At 40.2% G+C, this 19,287-nt stretch overlaps 1 protein-coding gene across 2 annotated transcripts in view; it reads right to left on the bottom strand.

Annotated features, from left to right (window-relative positions):
• astn2 (astrotactin 2) overlaps nucleotides 1-10,694 on the bottom strand; it is a 306,993-nt gene extending 296,299 nt beyond the window's left edge. For both annotated transcript variants that reach the window (XM_084384096.1, XM_084384097.1), the window contains exon 1: nucleotides 10,108-10,694. In XM_084384096.1, the coding sequence (XP_084240222.1) occupies nucleotides 10,108-10,540 (433 nt within the window). In that variant the 5' untranslated portion in view covers nucleotides 10,541-10,694. The remainder of the gene's footprint in view (nucleotides 1-10,107) is intronic.
• Between the last annotated feature and the right edge of the window lie 8,593 nt (nucleotides 10,695-19,287).

Genomic DNA, 19,287 nt, shown 5'->3' with positions numbered 1-19,287 from the left:
TCACCATGACGCGCCGGCTTGCTGTGTGAATTATACTCTGTTTCGTCTTTTACACCGGAGCTGCTCGGATCTGTGTGAGCGACCTACGGCGGAGAATTGGCGAACCGGCGCTGCGGCGATAATGCGGCGTCTCTGTGTGAAAAGGGCTGTTGTTTTTTTCTCTTTGATTTTTCACACATCTTGTGTCGCATTGGCATAGCTGTCCAACAACGTCAGAAGTGCCACCCTTAAGCACACCTACTACACAAGGCTGTGGCTTTGTGTTTTACACTGACAGTCATCAATCCTTCACTCATGCAAGTGTAACCCATCATCAGCAGTGCTTTCTCAAATCAAACCTCAAAAGTATCTCATTTTTAAACTTGGACTTAACAACCCAACAAGAACAATGCTGCTTTTTAGATTCTGTCTTTCATGATATATTTAACTTTCCCTTCCACCATAGCACACTGAACTGGAGCTAGTAAACTGTGTGTATACATGGTCTGAGGTATTAAATCGTTAATTCTGAATGCACCTTTTTAAAACAATTCATGTGTGAGAAATGCTTGTTTTTGTTAGCAATAATTAGGGCTGAACAATAAGCAAAAAACAAAACAAAAGAACATGGCAATTATTTTGGCAGATATTGCGAAAGGAGTCACAATTTAGTGGAAATGGTACTTTTGCATTTTCATTTTCAATAAAGAAAATGTGATTTTTGCTGGGTACTGTACCAAACCCTTCCCTTATGTCTGGAGAATACAAATTGTAGGATGGAGGCATCTCTGTAGCACCTCAATCCTTCATTTAAAATGGTATGTTCTAGTGCTGGTGTAGCACTGTAGATATTAACAGATAGCTAGGACTAGACTCTAGGATCGGAAGAGCAGTTTTAAGACTAGTACTCAAGTATAAAAGACCACAGACCATGAGGTAAGTTTGAAGTGCCAGCGTATTTATATAATTTCCAAAAATGGTAGTAGACAATACATAGAGTTGTACTCAAATCCCTTAAACAACAAAATAAAACCCAAATCTCAGGAAAATATAATTTCTCCCCATGTTGTCTCTTTGAGTTTATCTTAACCCTATTTGAGTTAATAGATCATGTTTCAACTGGGATCCTTTAAGTTATTATCTTAATTCTAGTTTTTCGTTTCTTTGAGTTGACTCAGTTCTAGGTACATTAGTCCTTATAGCAACACAACAGTTTGCATTACCAATTTGGCACAAAATAGATGAAAACATAAAATAAAACTTAATACAAGATCAAAACAGAATTTTCAGATCGATATCGATCAATAAACTCAAATTTCCCCAACTCAGTGTGTATAATCAGTCCTTTGATAGGTCCTTTTAAAAGAAAGAAAAGTCCAAATGAACCCACTGCCTGTTACAGCAGTCTACTGAGGGTTTAGTCCTACCAAGATTCAGGTGTTTGAATCAGTGTCCTTATCCCTCCAGTGTAGGTTGGCTCACAGACGGACTCATCTGCTCCATTTCTCCATTGGGTAGCTCGCCATCTTCTTTTCCACGCTGCCGGTGGGCAAACACCAAGTGATCATCTCAACTAGGGGTAAAAACCTGGCCTGTTGTACAGCCGTACAACAGGGCAACATACATAAACATATTTAGCCTTGAATATTTCTTAACAAAAAGGTACACTTGAGCTGAACAAGCACGTAAATAAATCTTAATTGTCAATTCAGTCTGGACCGCATAACAACATGGCGGCGGCCGTCCTCCTCACTTTATTAGAGAGGCTAAACTTGACCATGCGTCTGCATGTAGCTTCCTAACTCGCTCTATACAAATAAAAACCCATAAAATACAAAACATAAAGTAGTTCACACTTATCTTAGCTTAACTATTGGCATTTTCCATTACACATTTAGCTTAAAAACACGAGATAATACGTTAATTAACACAGAAAAAGATCTTTTTTTTTTTAACTCACCAAATCCTCATTGGAAAGAAATAAAACATAGCATCCAGCAATGTACACGGAAGGTGAACACCAAATCCTCCAAAATTAGAAAAACTCGCTTCTTTATACTTATTTTTTTCTGTGTCTCCTCCCTCCTTAGCTTCTCCTCCTTAGGTTGCTTGTGTAGCTATCTGCGCTTTCTCAAATTCAAATTCAAAGGGGCTTTATTGGCATGAAAGTTTGACAACAATGTTGCCAAAGCATCTGTCCGAACACTCGGACATAACATAACAAATAACAACACAAACACAACACCAAGATTGATTTACATTAATTATATATATATACAGTATATACAGTTTGTAATTACTAATTTGCTCATTGTATTTAATAATTATGTAACCTGTCACCTATTCATTGGTTTAAGGCCAGCCAATATATACTATATATCGTTAAGTCATACCGTTGAGTCTTATTTTGGATGTCGTTATATTGCGATATGGCATTAATGTTGTCTTTTCCTGGTTTTAAAGGTAATAGGTAAGTTAGGGTTAGGTAATAGGTAAGGTTTTAAAGGTAAGTAATGCAATTTTCGGAATTTACCAGTCTGTTCTACTTGTTCTAATACATAGATCCTCATTACTGATGAGAATTTATCAAATATCTTATTGGGTTAATGTTTTGTACCAGTAGTCATCCCTACAATATTATAGCAATATCAACGTTAAGGTATTTGGTCAAGAATATTGTGATATTTAATTGCGTCGCCCAATCCTAGCTATTATGAAATGTGTTGGAAGAGATTTCAAAATACTGAGACTTATATCGTGTATTCTGATGAAGCCTAAATTTTGATTGTGTTATTACTTTAAGGCCATATCGCCCAGCCCTTTTATGTCGTGACACATTTTACCTTTATCTACAGCTTCTGCAATTTGGATATCGTGCTTGATTCAAAAAACATTTTCATTTTCTCTGCAGCCACAGCGCTTTTCTGACAGAGTGACCACTCAAAGTGCTTTACAACACTTGCCACTTGCAACCATTAACATCGCCCTCACAAGCTGAAGGCAGAGGTACCATACAAGATGCTGACCTGCTGGATTGGAGGGTTCCAACGTTCCCTACCAAGGCAGCCACAATATATCTAAATACACACACATAGAACAGCCATTAGGAGCTATTTGGGGTTCGGCTCCTGAGATGTAGCCAGAGCTGGGTGGACACTCCACTTTGCCTCCCAATCAGTGGACGACCTGCTCCACCTCTTGTGCCACAGTCCCTGCAAATGAATCCCGGTCGTTTAATTCCATCCATAACTGAAGAAGTAGCTGACAAATCACGGTGAAAGCAGACACAGCTATTGTGTGGGTTTGACAACAAGTCGTAAGACATAAAATGTAATAAAAATAGAACAAGCTTTTGGCCCAGCAGTGATCAAAAACAGAGTGCACAGCTTCTTTTCTGTGGTAGTTCAGCCATTATGCTTTATGTGAACAGAGGAGGTGAGAGTGAAAAACACTGTGGCCGGGGCCATACTGCACATGTATAAAGTGTGGTTAGGAACAAAATTCACACTTCAAATGAGACTGCCTGTAGTAAAGTGTTATCTTAAACACACAACCTGCTATATGGATGATAAACAGACCTAAGAAAGCTCCAGCATGTACCATATTCTAAGGTCATTTAACAGCTTCTGTTTATCAGTTACATGAGCATGTTTGTGGTAATCCTAGCCACAGTCCATTCAAAACGGCACTAAATTACATGCTATGCAAAAAAAATGTGAAGTCTTCACAAAAACTCACACCTCTATTTCAGCTCCACACACTTGTAATAACTCCCATCTCTCCTCTTGACCTTTTTCCCCTTCTTCGCGCTTGTCCTGCAGTGCTGAGCTTCAACCCCTGACAAAAGATTGAGATGTAGTGCAGTGTGTACATGTTCTGTGCCACGGGGAACAGAGCGCTCCAGTGCAGGCAGGCATTCTTTTTTTTTTTTTCACTTTACCACCGTTGCTTTTAATCTCCCATCTCTAAGCAAGCAGGGTTTGCTGTAACTCCTGCTTAGAGAGATACAGCGAGGCAGAGAGGGAGAGAGAGTGGAAAAGGCTGCTTGACATGCCCGAGCTCGATAAGATGCGCGAGAAAAGATGCGGTGGAAAATGAAAAAGTGTAAAGGTTTAGTGCAGGACTGTGGACATGGACGATAAAGGACGGGGGAGACGTTTGAATGTTTTCGACCCGGTGGGTTAAGTGCCTGAAGGTTTTCAAAAAGGTGAACTCCTAATGAGGTGTTTACCGAGTCAGCCATGTTGCTAAACGTATTGATTTCCACCCAGTCCCACAACATCACTTAAAACGAGCAGAGAAAATTATCCTGTGTGACAAAGCGTAACGGCGTAGCAATTCACTCTGGAGAATTTCAAAGTACGATGCTACAAAGTTGCCTTACCGACATATTTTACACATTGCACAGTGAACGTTAAAAATTGGCAATGACAGTCACATTTTTTAAAGTGAAATGATGGTGCAACAGTAGAATTTAATGCGTAGCGCTCGGTCGGAGAAGGAAAAGCCCCGAAGCAAAAAAGTTAAACACTTAAATTGAATGTGGCTTGAATACAAAGCCTTTTTTTATTCCAACGTGCTAGTATGCACCCACACACAAACCATTAAAACACAGCAAGTATATATCATTGAATACATTGCTTTCTCTCACTACTTGCTTTATTCTAAAACACATAAGGAAAGGGCTAAGAAAACAAAACAAGAAGGGGGGAGGGGAAAGAGCCCTGTACATTTCCCCTGCACTGCCCTTTCTGCTCATCCATTCTCCGTGACACTTGAGGTAATAAATCAAAGCTGAGCAGGCAGGTCACAGTGGGAAGGGGACTTGCTGTCCTTTTCCACCCCCCTTCCCTAACCTCTGAAGCTGCTTGCACGAAACGATCGGACATCTGACAGTATTGGAGAAGCAGACGCAAGGCCATGCTCATTATGTGTTTGGGTGGCATTTGGCTAATAAGGAGATCTCTGTGGCGCCGTTCTACAAAAAAAAAAAAAAAAACGCAAGTGAAAGGCGAGGGAAAGTAATGTAACACATGGTTTGCTCCTTTACACGTCAGTCAAGTGTAGCACAGCACTGAACACTGGATGAGGAGCCACTCGTAGTACACGTTAAAGGTGCACTGTGTAGTCCCGGGGAAGAAATTTTAATCAGAAGGGAAAAGCTTCCTTCTCATTTTTTTTTTCCTCACCCCTGGCCCTTATACTCTAACGTAATTTTGCTTTAAAGGGGCCCTAAATGAACAAACTGCCTTCGTTGTCAGGGCTGAATAAACTGAATAAACAAAATGACCTTAAAGGACAACACAATTTCATACTTCCTTTCATATTTTACAAACAGCTTGGTTAGTCATATGACTACACAAGCTGTTTATAAAATTATGAAATTAGGTATATACATATTTATATAGATAGAGATAGTTGTGTATATATATATATATATATATATAGATATATGTATATAGAGATATATGTATGACTAAACAAGCTGTTTATAAGTATTAAATTGTGTTGTCAGGTCATTTTGCTTATCCGGTTTATTCAGTCCTGACAACCAAGACAGTTTGTTCATTTAGTGCCCCATTAAAGCAAAATAACCAAATAATATTAGGGCCAGGGGTGAGGAAAAAAAATTGAGAAGAAGACGTTTTTTTTTTTTTCATTATGCACCTCAATAAAAAAGTCAAAAATGTCAAGGATAAAGTTGATATACAATTTTGTGAATAAAATAAAAATGTCGAGAATAAAGTTGACATTGCAAGATTAAAGTCGACCTTTTGAGACTACATCCAACAGAGCATATGACTAGCCTCAACAAAATGCCTTGTGTAGAAGAAACTTTGTGAAACTGTACTTCAGAATCGTCTGAACTGTCTTTTAGCTCATAGTCGACTTTGAAGAGATTGTAACATTACACACAGAGCTTTACACTCCAGGCAGCTCACATAGCTGTCTTTCGCTCCCTTAACTGGATTTGATGAGCCAGAAGAGTTTACTTTATTGTCGACAATCCAACTTTATTCACGAAACTGTATTTCAGCTTTATTCTCGACATTTCAACTTTTTTCTTGGCATGCAAAATGAAAAAAAGAAACCTTCCTCCTCTCGTTTTTTTTTCTGACCCATGGCCCTAATACAAAACGGTGGGCACACGTGGGAGAAAAGAAGTCTGTTACTCTGTTTCTGAAAAAAATTCTGTTATTTTAAGCACGAGAGGTCAAAATGTCCTTCACTACGTAAAGAAAAAAAAAAGATCAAGCAGGTGCCTCCATTAAAATGAGTCGCCGACAACAACTTTCAAGATTCTCTGAACCGGTGAGAAAATGTTAGATTTAATTTCCTGTTACTCAAAGACTTGAAATATTTTTACTATGAGCTGTTTACATCATTTGCAACAATTTTCCGTTCCTTAGTTCAGATTACATTATTGGAGGCAGCGTTTGCTGTGTTGTTATGATTGTTAGTCTGTTTTGTCACAGGCACTGATGTTAACAGCTTTCTGAAAGCTTCACAACAACAGACAATAGACGGACTGAATGGAATGTTGGAGGCTGGTTGCCTCAGTCCAATACAGTCAGCACACTATACTCCTATATAATGTTTAGTGGGTATGAGAACATAAAATGAAAAAAAAGGGAATAAATAAAAAATGACAATGCCTCAGCCCACACAATGCGTGTGTGTTTGTGTGTGTGTGCATGTGTATTTGGTGAGGATTAAGCTTTTGTGGCATCCTGGAGCGTCAGAATTCATGATTTTAATAGGAGAGAGAAAATGATAAGGTAGCATATTGATGCAACGAATGCAAGTCTGATAATAAAAATTCACTGTCTGTGTAATTCAATTTGCTCATTTGGTTCAGCAAAATCATAGCCCTGTGTAGTGTCATGATGTCGAGGACAGCGACTCACAAGCAGGACTCCGCCACTAATACATCTATCGAGAGAAAAGCTGTTGAGATGGCCGAATAAATTACGGTGTCGAGACAAGGAAGAGACAGGTGACACCAAAATGTCTACGTCTGTCTTTGACGGTGCCACGATCTTGACCCCATTATAATATCATGAGGATTTTCACATCATTGTTAGCTCGCGGTGTGCGGTAGTGTCACAGAGTACCCAGCAAGTGTCACAGAGTACCCAGCAAGTGTTTTGAAAAAATTGTTTTGTTCATTTTGGAATATCACATTCATGCAATTTAATGAAAACATCAGTGAACTATCAGTGTTTCCCCTAAATTCATTCAGGAGCGGCAGACCACCAAGATAATGACATTACCACTGCAGCTGGACAAAATGAGAAAATGAACATTTTAATCGAGATAACAAATCAAAACAAAACAAAAAAATCCCCCACACAAACGAGCAGAAGGCCTGGTGCACAGAACAATCCCTCTAACCATGCTCGAATAATAAAAATATGAACAATATTAGTGCTGCAGTCACTCATTGCTCTTAGTTTTGGTTGTGGTGACATATGTATGGACGTGGAACAAACACAAAAAAGAAGCTAATGCTACCGGTTTAGGGCTGCAACTACAGATTGTTCTGTTATTGATTAATCTTGTGCTTTTGACAGCCTGACTGATATATTGATCAGCTGATATTATAGGCCTATATTCAGATATATCGGTATTGGCGTATATGTTGTCCGATATGTGGCAATGTGATAACTTTTTTTTCTGTTTGAATGCAAACAAGATGCTTTGGGTAATTTAGAATAATTGAAGTCCAAGTGAGGGTTACCGTTTCAGTGCACTGATGTCATATCCTGCCTCTGTTAAGTACATGTCTTTGTCACAAGTGTTTGATAACCACAATAGACGGATCACTGAAAAAACGTGTGTTAATGCGCTGTATGTATTCTATGTGTAAAAGGATTAGGGCTGCGCAATTAATCGAAATATAATCAAAATCCCAATAGAACCAAGTTCAATACTCAAAATCGCAAGAGGCTGCAATTTTGTGATAAAAGTCATCATTATAATGAAGACCTGTAGTCCTGCAGAGATGCCCTGGCCTGCGATTTTTGTTCTGCTGATGTAAGGAAACATATCTGATAGCAGGGTTAGGGTTAGTATAATCCAATATGACTTTTTGACTATTTTGCAGCTCTTATAAGAATATTGGCCAATATATCTACATCAGAGTTTTCGTACTTCCTATTATCGGTAGACATCAACCCCAAAAATCCAGCATCCGTAGGGCCCTGGTGATTATTTTCATGATTAATCGTTTAGTCTGTAAAATATCAGAAAAATGTGAAACATGATGATTATTATTTCCCACAGGCCAGACTGATGCCTTGGCTTCTTTTTTTCTTCCCCCAAACAACTGTCCAAATCCCCAAAACTCTTCATTTGTTATCCTAAGTGACAACGAATGGCAGCAAATCTTTACACTCAAGAAACTGGAACCCGCAAATTTGTATCACTGTTGCTTGAAACACATCTGAAATGATGAATCCATCATCAAAATAGTTAGAAATTAATTTAGTTTGACAGGCTAATCACTGCAGCTTTATACTGGAGTTCTTCCCGACAATGTGAATACCCGTTTGAACGTCATAAGATGCTTCGCTCTGTCGTGAGAAAATCGTGCATCATCCTGGCTACAACTGCTCGCGAGTGGTTATTTCCTTTTCACAATGTGGTCAACGGCGTGGGCGAACACGCTCGCCTTAAAAACTGTTAGAGCCCTTTTCTCCTCCTCCTCCTCCTCCTCCCTCCACAGCATGCAGTCATGCACTGGAAGGGTGAAGCAGCAAATTTGCTAGCTGGCTGACTGGGAGGACAGAGAGGCCTTTCTCGCCAGTCAACGGCTGTCCTTAATGAGAATAGAAAGTGATTTACTAGCTTAATGCTCCAGCCCTCAGCCTGCCTGCCCGCCTTCGCTTCGCACAGCCAGTTTACTCGGCACTCTTCATACGGAGAAGGAAACTGAGACCAGGGAAGAAAAAAAAAAAAGAAGAAGAAGAACAAGAAGATAGCGAGCCACAGTCCGAAAAACTGTAGTAATGAGACATAGATTCTCTCAGTACCCACATCACTGACCTCCACGGAGTCTTGCATCTCTGTTTATGCCATATAACAGGCTTTCTATCGCGCTGAGCCAATACAGTCGCCCTGAACAGATTGGGAACTGGAAAACATACAGCCCTTTTTTGCAATCATGGTCCACCTTGTGTGGCTTTATTGCATTTAACAAACATTACTGTGTGCCACACACACACACACACACACTCTACACATCGACCAGGCACAGGAACAGTTGCTTTGGCTCACACACCAAAGGGACACCAAGTGTAAGAACATCCATCTTTCACATAACTCTGTGACACAAGTGAGAAAATATGGAGAATGCAAGGTAAGCAAGTTCCCTTCATGCATAGTGTGCCGCTCCTCTCAGGAGGCAGATATGTTTCGCGGTTGGCGTAAAGCAGGAGTACTCTCCCACTATTATGTCGCCTATGATTATCCAATCAGTGATGCTATTCCCAGGGCTTTCACAGAGAACTTCAGATGACCTGTTTAAAAAAAAACAACAGTTACACAACAAGGGGGGGGGGCTCTCTCAAAACCTGCCCAGGCCAAACGTCGCCAACGATCGCAAACTCCAACCTCCTTCAGCTAAAACCCACACCAAGTGAAAAATAAAATACCAATTTCATGCGTATTTGCGGGGCCAAATTGCATTCCCTGATTGGGGCACCGTACTTAGGGTGCGCGTGAAATTCCAAGTCATAATCACGTTTAACCACAAAATAGGGAAAGCCAGAGGGAAAGAGAGGCGGGGTAAATGAGGAGAGGAGGAATTAAAGAGTGTCACCTAAAAAACCCAAAGTGCCACTTTGTGGTAGTTTGCATTCCCAAAACAGAAGCAGCATGGATCCTGGATTGTAAACCTGGATTATTAGTTGCACACCTCACAGCATGACAGCCACCATGGAGGTAATGGAAACCAGGACAGGTGCTTTGAACGCTAGGGAGTAGGGGATGATTTGGGAATGGAGCTCAGCCTACCAGTGTTCACGGTCCCCTATGCGCACAGAAAACAACCCCGTGCAGCTGGCTGGTTATCACCGTGGAGGTGGTGGGTGTGGGGGGGGAGCAGAGTACCAAAGCAGTTCTTACCCAGAGTGAAGTAGGGGAGAGCTGTGTTGTCAAGATCATCCATTACGGAGATTCGCCCAGGTAGGTCGGTCCTAACGAATAGCAGGAGTCGGGATTCCCCCCCTCCTCCTGCTCCTCCTCCTCCTCCAGTTCCTCCTCCAGGTCCTCCTCCACCAGCGCCACCTGCTCCAGCAGCGGCACCCCCTCCTCCTCCTCCTCCTCCTCCGACCACGTTCCCCGAGGCTCCGCCGGTGAAGCTGAACTCGTTCTCCCGGAGTACGGGCAGGGTAGAGACGGTAACGGTTTTCACCTCACACGGCGTCTCCGCGTCGCCCTCTTTGTCCCTCTCCTCGTCGGGCGATGTCACCCCTCTGTTCGCCCGGGCCGTCCGGCTTTGCGTCAGCAGGAGCGCGGCGAGAAGGACGCGGAGGTGCAGCAGCGGTATCCTCGCCATCCCGCTCCGTGTGCGTGGTTCCCTCGCTTTGAGTGGGGCTCATAAGCTGTCCGTTCACTTATAGTACAGTCGCTGCAAAGGAGTCGCGTCCGTCCAGGAGGCGGCAGCACAGGTGTAGTGAGAATGACATCTCTCAGCTCCTCGCACGCATCCATCTGCGCTCAGCACTGTGGGAGAACACATCACCGGAGCACGGGCATTTAAAAAAACTCACAGATATGAGGTGGCGTCACTGTGTGGGCTTTTCTTTTCTTATTTGCTTCCAAAAAAGCTTTGATTCAGATCACTGCTTTCCATGAGAGGGAGAGGAAAAGTTCAGATGGTTTACCTTATTTGACTAAAAACATGATTCAGGCAATGTAAACAGACATACAAGGGGACAATAATAAACACATTTATGTATGGAAGTGTGCAAAAGTACAGTTTAAAGGTGCCTCTGCTTGACTTAAGTGTTTACATTTTATGCAGATTTATACTTTACTGTATTTCAGAGTAAATAGTAAATATTGTAGCTTTCACTACAGCTTAAGTTCAGATTACAATTCTTCTCACCAGAACCGTGCACCCCCAAATGTGATTGCTCTGAGTTTGAATTCCTCGCTTAACTGGAGGATTAAGTGTTCCTTTGTGTAACTTAATGGGTTGAGGAAATTCTCTGACAAGGTGATATTACTTAAAAAAAAGAAGAAAGAGTCAGAAACCGATTACCGCTAAATGACCGAGTAAAGTAGACTAATTGATTGAAGTTGTTAAAGCTTTTAAAGGTGCGTGAAGGTGAAATATCTTCATTGATTATTATTTTTGTTTGTCTAAACAAACTTAATAAACAAACTCTCTTTGCTTTCATGACTGAATAAACAAACTGACCTTAAAGGACAACACGACATGCTGTTTCGCTTTGTTTATATTTGGCGGACCCTGCCACCGCTCTAGCTTCAAACACATTATTCACTATGATGACTACCTTTACTTTGAAACTTTCAGTAAATTTAACATTACCTCTTTATATTAAACTTTATAATAACCATCGTTAATAAATGGAACACTTATAGGTAATTCAAGTTTAGTAAATGGTTTATAAAGCAGTCCGTTGTGTGTCAGCAGTGAACTAACTAATAACTTATAATACTTACTTTTACTTTAGAATGCAGGTCTGCATCATTTTTTTTCCCCAAACATGTCTTTGCAAGGTTCAGAATTCATACTTGCAAAACAATATCACCTCAAAGTCCATTTATTAGTTGTTCTGGCACTTTTGAAAATATCATCACCCAACAGATGGCGTTAACCAGATGCCGTGAGAAAGTGAGTGATCAAGTTGAGTTTCAAAGTTCATTTTCGAGCTTATTTTCTTCGAACCAGTTAGAGTCAGTAAGTTCAGTGGACAGCCTGAGGCGCTCTCGATGATTCACCAGTAAAACAAGAACTGCTGTGTAACGCACCAAATTAAATAGTGATTAATAATGAATAGTACAAAAACATCGGCGGTTAGTTAATGAGACCTCAGGTCTTCAACCTAACATGCCCTAAAAGACTCGGCAGCAAGTTCTCAGCAGAGGATTTTCATTCATCCACACCCCTCCTGTGAACTTATTCACTATTAAAATTGATCTTCTCAAATAAAGAAGCTAAAGAAGTCTACTGCTTTAACTGAATGTGCAGATTCACCTGAAAGAACCCAGTGTAAACTGAAGTACAGTCCTTCGCCTTTGAATATTTCAATTTTGAATATGTAACCTCGGGTGAAATTAAAGTGAGCAAACTTGTAATAGCAAAATCACAAGAGTTCTACAAAGAAATATAATACCCACATATACAAACAAGTACAAAATAATTCAAAATATTTTTTTTATTGCATCAGCACACCAGCTGGACTCTGAGGACTTGAAACAAGGAGTCTTTGGTACAGCTTGCCTCAGTCTGTTTCCCAAATACTTGAGGATTGATGGAAGGGTTAGGATTAGACTTTTTTTTAAAAATCACACTTATTATTCTTTTTCAAGCTTTTATCTGTATAGCTTGTGTATATTAACATCAACATCGTCAACAATCATCCTCCTTTTGTGAAACCTAGTTAATGTTGCTTGCAATTTTCCAGATCACCCACACTTTACAGCCAATCTGAATTTTTATTTGCCTCTGTCACACTTCCTGTCATGACTGCCTTTAGCCTCTGAGGCAAAGACTGTCATGGTTTGGGTTTTTTGGTTTGTTGATTTCTTGTTTTATTGTGTAGTTATATCCTCTTGTCTTGTTGCTACTTTCTACTTCCTTCCCTCCTGTGCTCCTCCGCAGTCTGACCCCTTTCCCAGACCTGTCTCACATCAGTCTTGTTAAAATGGCCCTGTTCCCAGCGTCCCCTTGTTAGTTTAGATTGCATTCAAGCCTGTGTTGTCCCCTCGCTCTGTGTTGGTTCGTCTGTTGTTGTCATCATGTCATTTCTGTTTTCATCCATGCGTCTCTTGTGCTCCTGTGCTTGTTCCTGGTGTTCCTGGTGTTCCTGGTTTGTCCATAGTTTTTGTTTCACTTTGGTCAGTTCCTTTGCCGTTTTTCTGCTTTTTATTGTTGGTGGTGTAACATTTAAACTTATACAACCAATCACAGTGATGTCTCACTAACAACAACAGTCACTCACGGGTAGACAACTGGCGGATGATTTGCATTGCAGACATATGCGAAATAAGAAAACTTGTTTATATCAGCTGTCATTTTCAGCCGTAACTGTAGTGTTTAAAGATATATAGTTTAACATGTTGGTCCATCCTATCTGATGTTTCTGCTGTGCTTATTTTAGACTGCGTACTGTGATGCATTCCCAGCATCTAAGATATCTACTCTACAGCGACAGCGGGGTAACTGCTAGTGTCATTTCCGTTAGTCTGTGGCCCAACAAATAAATTAGGTCTCCAAGCTAATGTCAGTGAAAGTGCTGTTATTAATGAGGTATGCAAGCATCAAACATGCATTCTAGATGAATGAGATGTATACACTTAATAACATCATAACAGCAGACAATTTAATTTATGTAAGCTAGTGCATGAAGCAGTGGCTTTCTCCCCGGAAGGTATTGTAAACAAACTTTGTGATTGGTTCCTGTGTCCCAATTCCACGTGGTACCATAGTGCCATGTGATTTTCATAGTTTAATGTTTTTGAAGTTGTTACCCCACATACGACTGCAGCCTCCCCTAACGCTGTACTAACAAGAAAAGGAAACAAGATGTGCACCAAACGTCATCAATCATGCATTGACTCTTGAACACAGTTGTCAAACCTGAATAAGAGCGAGCAAAGTGTCTTAACAAATATTTTATACTTTATTATGAGCTTCCTGAAGCTGTCTCACCGGCACGATCAACTTGTTCTCTCAGCTTCATTGTTACCTTTGTGTTTTGTCTTGTGGAACAAGACTGTCCATCTACACTGTGAAAAATAAAAAATAAAAATCTGCTTCACACTCGCATAGTTAAGTACACTTATTATTTGTCACTTCCCCAGTGTGGACATATTGCTTACTCAGAACTTGTTTAGAATTAATATGGAAAAGGGACACAGCGCCAGCCGTGCTCTCAGTTTTTCTCCGTGGTGCTGAAATATTCAAACACACTCACTGTTTCCTCCACAGTGCTGAAGCGTTCAGTCACAGGGGCTGTCCCAGTCACTACTTTTGGAGTCTTGAGTACTTCGGTGCACATTCACATGCCACTTGGAAAGACTGCGCATCTTTCTTCTTCCTGAAAAGGACTAGCCCTGAATTCACAAGCTCCTCGGACGGTCCCCTTTCTTAAATTAATAAGTCATTCTCCCGACTTGGGCGTGTTCATGGACATCTAAGTCGTAAGGCAGAAACAACATGGAAGCCACAAACAATGTGTTGTATTTTAATGCTCAGAGTGTTAAAACAACACATTGACAGCTGTTTGAAGTTGGACGCATTGTATTACAAGGTGATTTTTTCCGACTTTCAAACTAGTGCATTCCTAAAACCACTAGAAAATGCTTTAAATGAGTTGTAATCAGGGTTAATGCTATGAGAGGTGGTTGATTTAATACATTTACTTTTTAATTAAAATAGAATTTTATGGAAAGTAAATACAAGTAAACTTTTGATATAAAATCATGTTTCATCAATTAAATCTATTTAATTTTAAAATACGGTTTCAATTCATGGAAACTAAATGTTATGTACCTTTTTAATATTAAACTATCACGTAAAAATATTCCCAAAAGTGAAGTAAGCGATGAAATGGCATAAAAAAAATAAAAATAAAAACTCCACTGTGGTGCTCATGCCTTAAGTTTTAGTTTTATATTGAAAGTATGTATTTAATGAACATGTATTTAATCATATAATGCTAAAAAAAAACATAAACTAATCTATGTCACTCTACGTGGACAGGAAGTAACTGTTACAGCTTAATACCATATAACAAATTACACATGAGCAAAAAATTGATAAGCAATCTGTAAATTAATAGAAAGTTTATTACCATCAATAAGCTCCTTTTCCCAAATCATGAGTGCAACCCATTGCTAAGAAACAAGTTATTTAGCAATTGTGCAGTTTTCATGTATGAACGTGCCTACTTTCTCCCAATAAGTGAACACAGCTTCGCCTGAGCCACAGTAAGTAGAAAGGACTATATCAAGGAATGTCTGCCTGAAAAGTTATTGTCATGAGCTTTCTTTGGAGAATACACTTAAAAGATTCTTTCAAGTAGCCAAATCTGGCAACAGACTCATAAGTAGCTCTAGAGTAGTTTCAAGTGTGCACCATTCATTTGGTTGCTTTAATGTTGCGCATGTTCATTTCAGAAATGTGTTTTTGGTCAGTTCGTAGTCAGGCACATTCCCTCTCCAAGCCATGAGCCAGTAATAAGGCCAGGAGCCAATACACTCAACCCCCACTTGATGCACACTTACCCTGATACCGGTGTGAAGCTGTAGTTAGAGCTATTGGAGTATATCCCATAATTCATCATGGTCTCCTGCACCAGTGTTAGTGGTGCCTATTAACTGTTTCTCCAACTGATGCAGACACAAATAAATGAAGGTCTTGGAGTTCTTTATATCAGAGAACTGATTATTTTCACACCAACGCATCATGTCGTGTCTTCGTAATATTAGCGAAAATATCAAATATTGGCAGAGCCATGAAAAATATGACTTTCAGTGATTTTTTTAAAAGACCATGATGAGTAACAAAACTTAATAACGATGAATGATTCTTCATTCTGGATGCATGAACTGCCCACAGACCCCCAAAGCACAATACAAAAATAAAAAATCCATTTATCTGGCCTCAGAATTTTTAATTTTGATATTGATCCCAGTGTTCTCTGTTCTGGGTCGCCAGAAGCAATTACACAGCTATTTTATTCAAGCATAAATTTTGGCAGAACCTCAAATGCGCTTATCGCTTACTTTATTGTATTACTCCTTCAGCTGCCCTAAATATGTTTGTTTGTTTTTTTGTCAATTTCGGTTTATTGTTGGGTTGTTCTTGTGTTACTTGTCGTGTTTGTCTGTATATCTATGAAAATCAAGTGAGATTAAAAGAAAATAAAAGCATCTCGAGCTCATACGACTGAGCCAAAATTTGCCTGAGCGGTGGGGAGAGCTCATTAACTGAGTCCCAGTGCGTCTTTAAAATCCACCACACATTTGCACTGAAAATATGTCACACTAGTCGGCACATAACTTGCAAATACTTTACCGCAGATGTGGGAAATGAAACGGTCTGTGTTTGTCTCTATTCTTTCTTAGTGGTTTTGATTTTTTCAACATTTTTCCAGAATCAGTCCTGATTTAACACTCCATTGATTTTTGGCTATTCTTTGAGAGTTGCTTGGCAAACATTTCATCCTTGATTACATTATTTTCATACTCGATTTAGTCATGTCGAGGCAAATCACTGAACAACAGTTGCAGCATTATTATTGTTCAGGCAATGCATCCCATAATCAGCTCAGTCACCAGAACAAATGTTGGCAAAGTACACCTCTGCAAAACAGATAAGTCAAAACTGTACGTTTCTTTATGTTGCAACTTTACGTTTCTTTGGGTTCACTTTTTAATTTCACTCTTGTGCTTAGTTAAAACCACTTAGGAATAGGAAAACATCATGTTTTGGCTTGAAACACCACAATCATGGCTGGAGATTTCCTGAGGTCTCGTAAAAAACACCCAGTTTTGTCGCCACAAACACAGCTGCAAATTTCCCTAACCCTCCAGACTTCACCTGGGCCCGTCTCCGCCGTGTTCTGGACAATGCTTGTGTTTTCACTGTGTCATTGCACATTTTAGCAGTGTCCCGGGAGCGGCTGTCGGCTCTGCTCCGTGGAAATGACTGACCTAGCTACACAACCATCATAATTCGCCAACTTTTCCTAATGACAATGGAAAGGCAGTTGTCCTCATCTGGTCTGTCGTCTTCCCATCTTTTCCTTCCATCTCTTCCATGCATTTTTATGCGAGAGGCACAGGGAAAAGATGAAACTTGTAAAGTAGGATAAACAAAGAGAGGCGAACGAAGACAAATGAGATGAGCCCCATGAGTATTTGCTTGCAAACTCTCTCTCCGTCGCACTGAAACTTTCAAACCCAGCCTGTTTCTCTGTTGAAACCAAACTCGATTCAAAAGGCACACACATCAAATGTTCTGCTTTCATTTTTAAAAAATTCCATCATTTAGAATATCACATAGCCCCGGCCAAACCGTTTCCCTTTTCCTTGCTTCTTTTTTTAGTGCAACACAAACGACTGTTATCATTTCTTTGTGGCCAGTACAGATGCAGATTACTCTCTCGTATCCTTGTGATTTTCTCCAGCCGCCACACAGAATCAACACTATAAGGTTCCTGTCGGAGAGTGCATCCAAATCCAATGTTCCATTGATTTCCATTTTTAACCTTTAGTAACTTTACTACCTCATATAAAAGACCCATTTAAATAACACACTTTTTGCAGAAATGATGTTTTTAATCATACAGACCCCTTTCCTACTCTTAACTTTTAAGTTTCCAGTTGAAATCACAGTCATTTTTGTCAATAAGTGCTTACAGTCCTTGGTGTTCCATCCTATTTATCTTGGCAGCGACACCAAAGGTATGCATGGCCCTGGAAGTTAATTGGCATCCTTAAATTGCCATTTAGATTCTGTGGCTCCAGTGTTTAATCCATACTTTGAAGAGCTAACATCAAAGTGAACCCATCTAAGTCACTGCTGCATCCACCACCAACTACACTAATTTGCATTTGGGCAACTTTCTCCCTTTTCCCCTCTGTGTTAATTTGACATTTTAGTCAGTCTGTCATAATGATTTCCTGATAGAATAGTTGGCAAGATTAGCCTAAAGGGCAAATCTGACAAGCTTTGCTGTCCTCCTGGTGAAACTGCTGACACGGTGGAGAGATCTGGTGTGGGCCCACGGAGCATATGCCATAGTTTTGCAGACATAACCTCTTTGGCTGATAGATTTCATCGAACACTGTCTGTCTTTAATGGGCAAACAGTAACAAGACATCAGATAGGACTGATTGATGCTGTTGTGCTGGGTGAGGTGGCGGAGAGCTGCAAATGGCAGGTGAAACAAGGGTATGGAAAGGAAAACTGCATTGTTATTAGCTGATGGAGAGCTGTGGTTGGTTATATGAGATTTATTGCTCAGGAAATTGCTTCGACCTGAACGCCGTGGTAGCCTCTGACTCTTTCAAAATTGAATTTGATAGACAACAAGCTAACGTCCGTCGCACCTAGACAGAGATGGTTAAACAGATTTCTGTGGCATAATGAGTAAAGGACCTGACCTATTCCCTCGCTGCTTTACTCAGCAAGACTGGGGGAGCGTTTGATGTGAGCACATGATTGAAAAGTCTGTCTGTTCTTTCCCTTGAGTTCGATGTCATTCGACACTAGACATGGGGGTATTTTTTTTTTTTTAACAAGCCCTCACCCAAGGTCTAAATCCACAGACAAGAGAAGCAAATTTGGATTGAGACAGAAAATGAATACTGCTTCCTGCTCCTTCATCCATCTTTAAAAAAATATATAATTCGGTAAGCTCTAAATCTTTAAGTGGACCTGTGCAAAGGCCAGCTTGAGTAGACTGTGGATATAAAGATCAGTCTGTAAATGTCGATACACGAGTGGGTGTGAGGCTCTAACAGCTCAATGACCTATGCATTTGTTGCAAGCAAATCCAACAGCTACTATAGATAAGATAAGAAGGCTGCAATGAGATAAAGATCCCATGGGTGCTACGGGAATAACACAAATGTTGTGAGTCTGGGATATTTTTATTCTAATGTGGGTGGAATCAAATTTCACATAAATATGAGATGCTAGTATGACTGAACTCGACTTTACTTTTCTCATTTTACAGATACAGGTTTGACAACTGCAATGGCAATGAGATCCCACGGGTGACACGGAAATAACACCAACGTTGTGAGTCGGGGACGCTAATGTGGGAGTGATCAAATTGCATACATAAATATGAAAACCTAGTATGACTGAACACAGCTTCATGTTTCTCATTTGTGACACAGCTAACATGCTACCCCAAACAGTTTTGATGCAGTTTTCTTTTTTCTTCAACCTTGATTCAAATATAAACAAGACTAAAAGCCTACAGCCATGTGAGCTGCTCTGTTGAGCTAAATGCTAATGGGATCCAACACGTTCTTACTTGAAACTCATCAAAATGACAGCTCGGTCAGTGACCTTCAGTTTCATAATATGATGCT

The sequence above is a fragment of the Pagrus pagrus genome (genome assembly GCF_965226575.1).
Source record: "Pagrus pagrus genome assembly, chromosome: 19".
NCBI lineage: Eukaryota > Metazoa > Chordata > Actinopteri > Spariformes > Sparidae > Pagrus > Pagrus pagrus.
The sequence above is the reverse complement of the archived record's forward strand: the minus strand, read 5'-3'. Positions and strand labels throughout refer to the sequence as shown.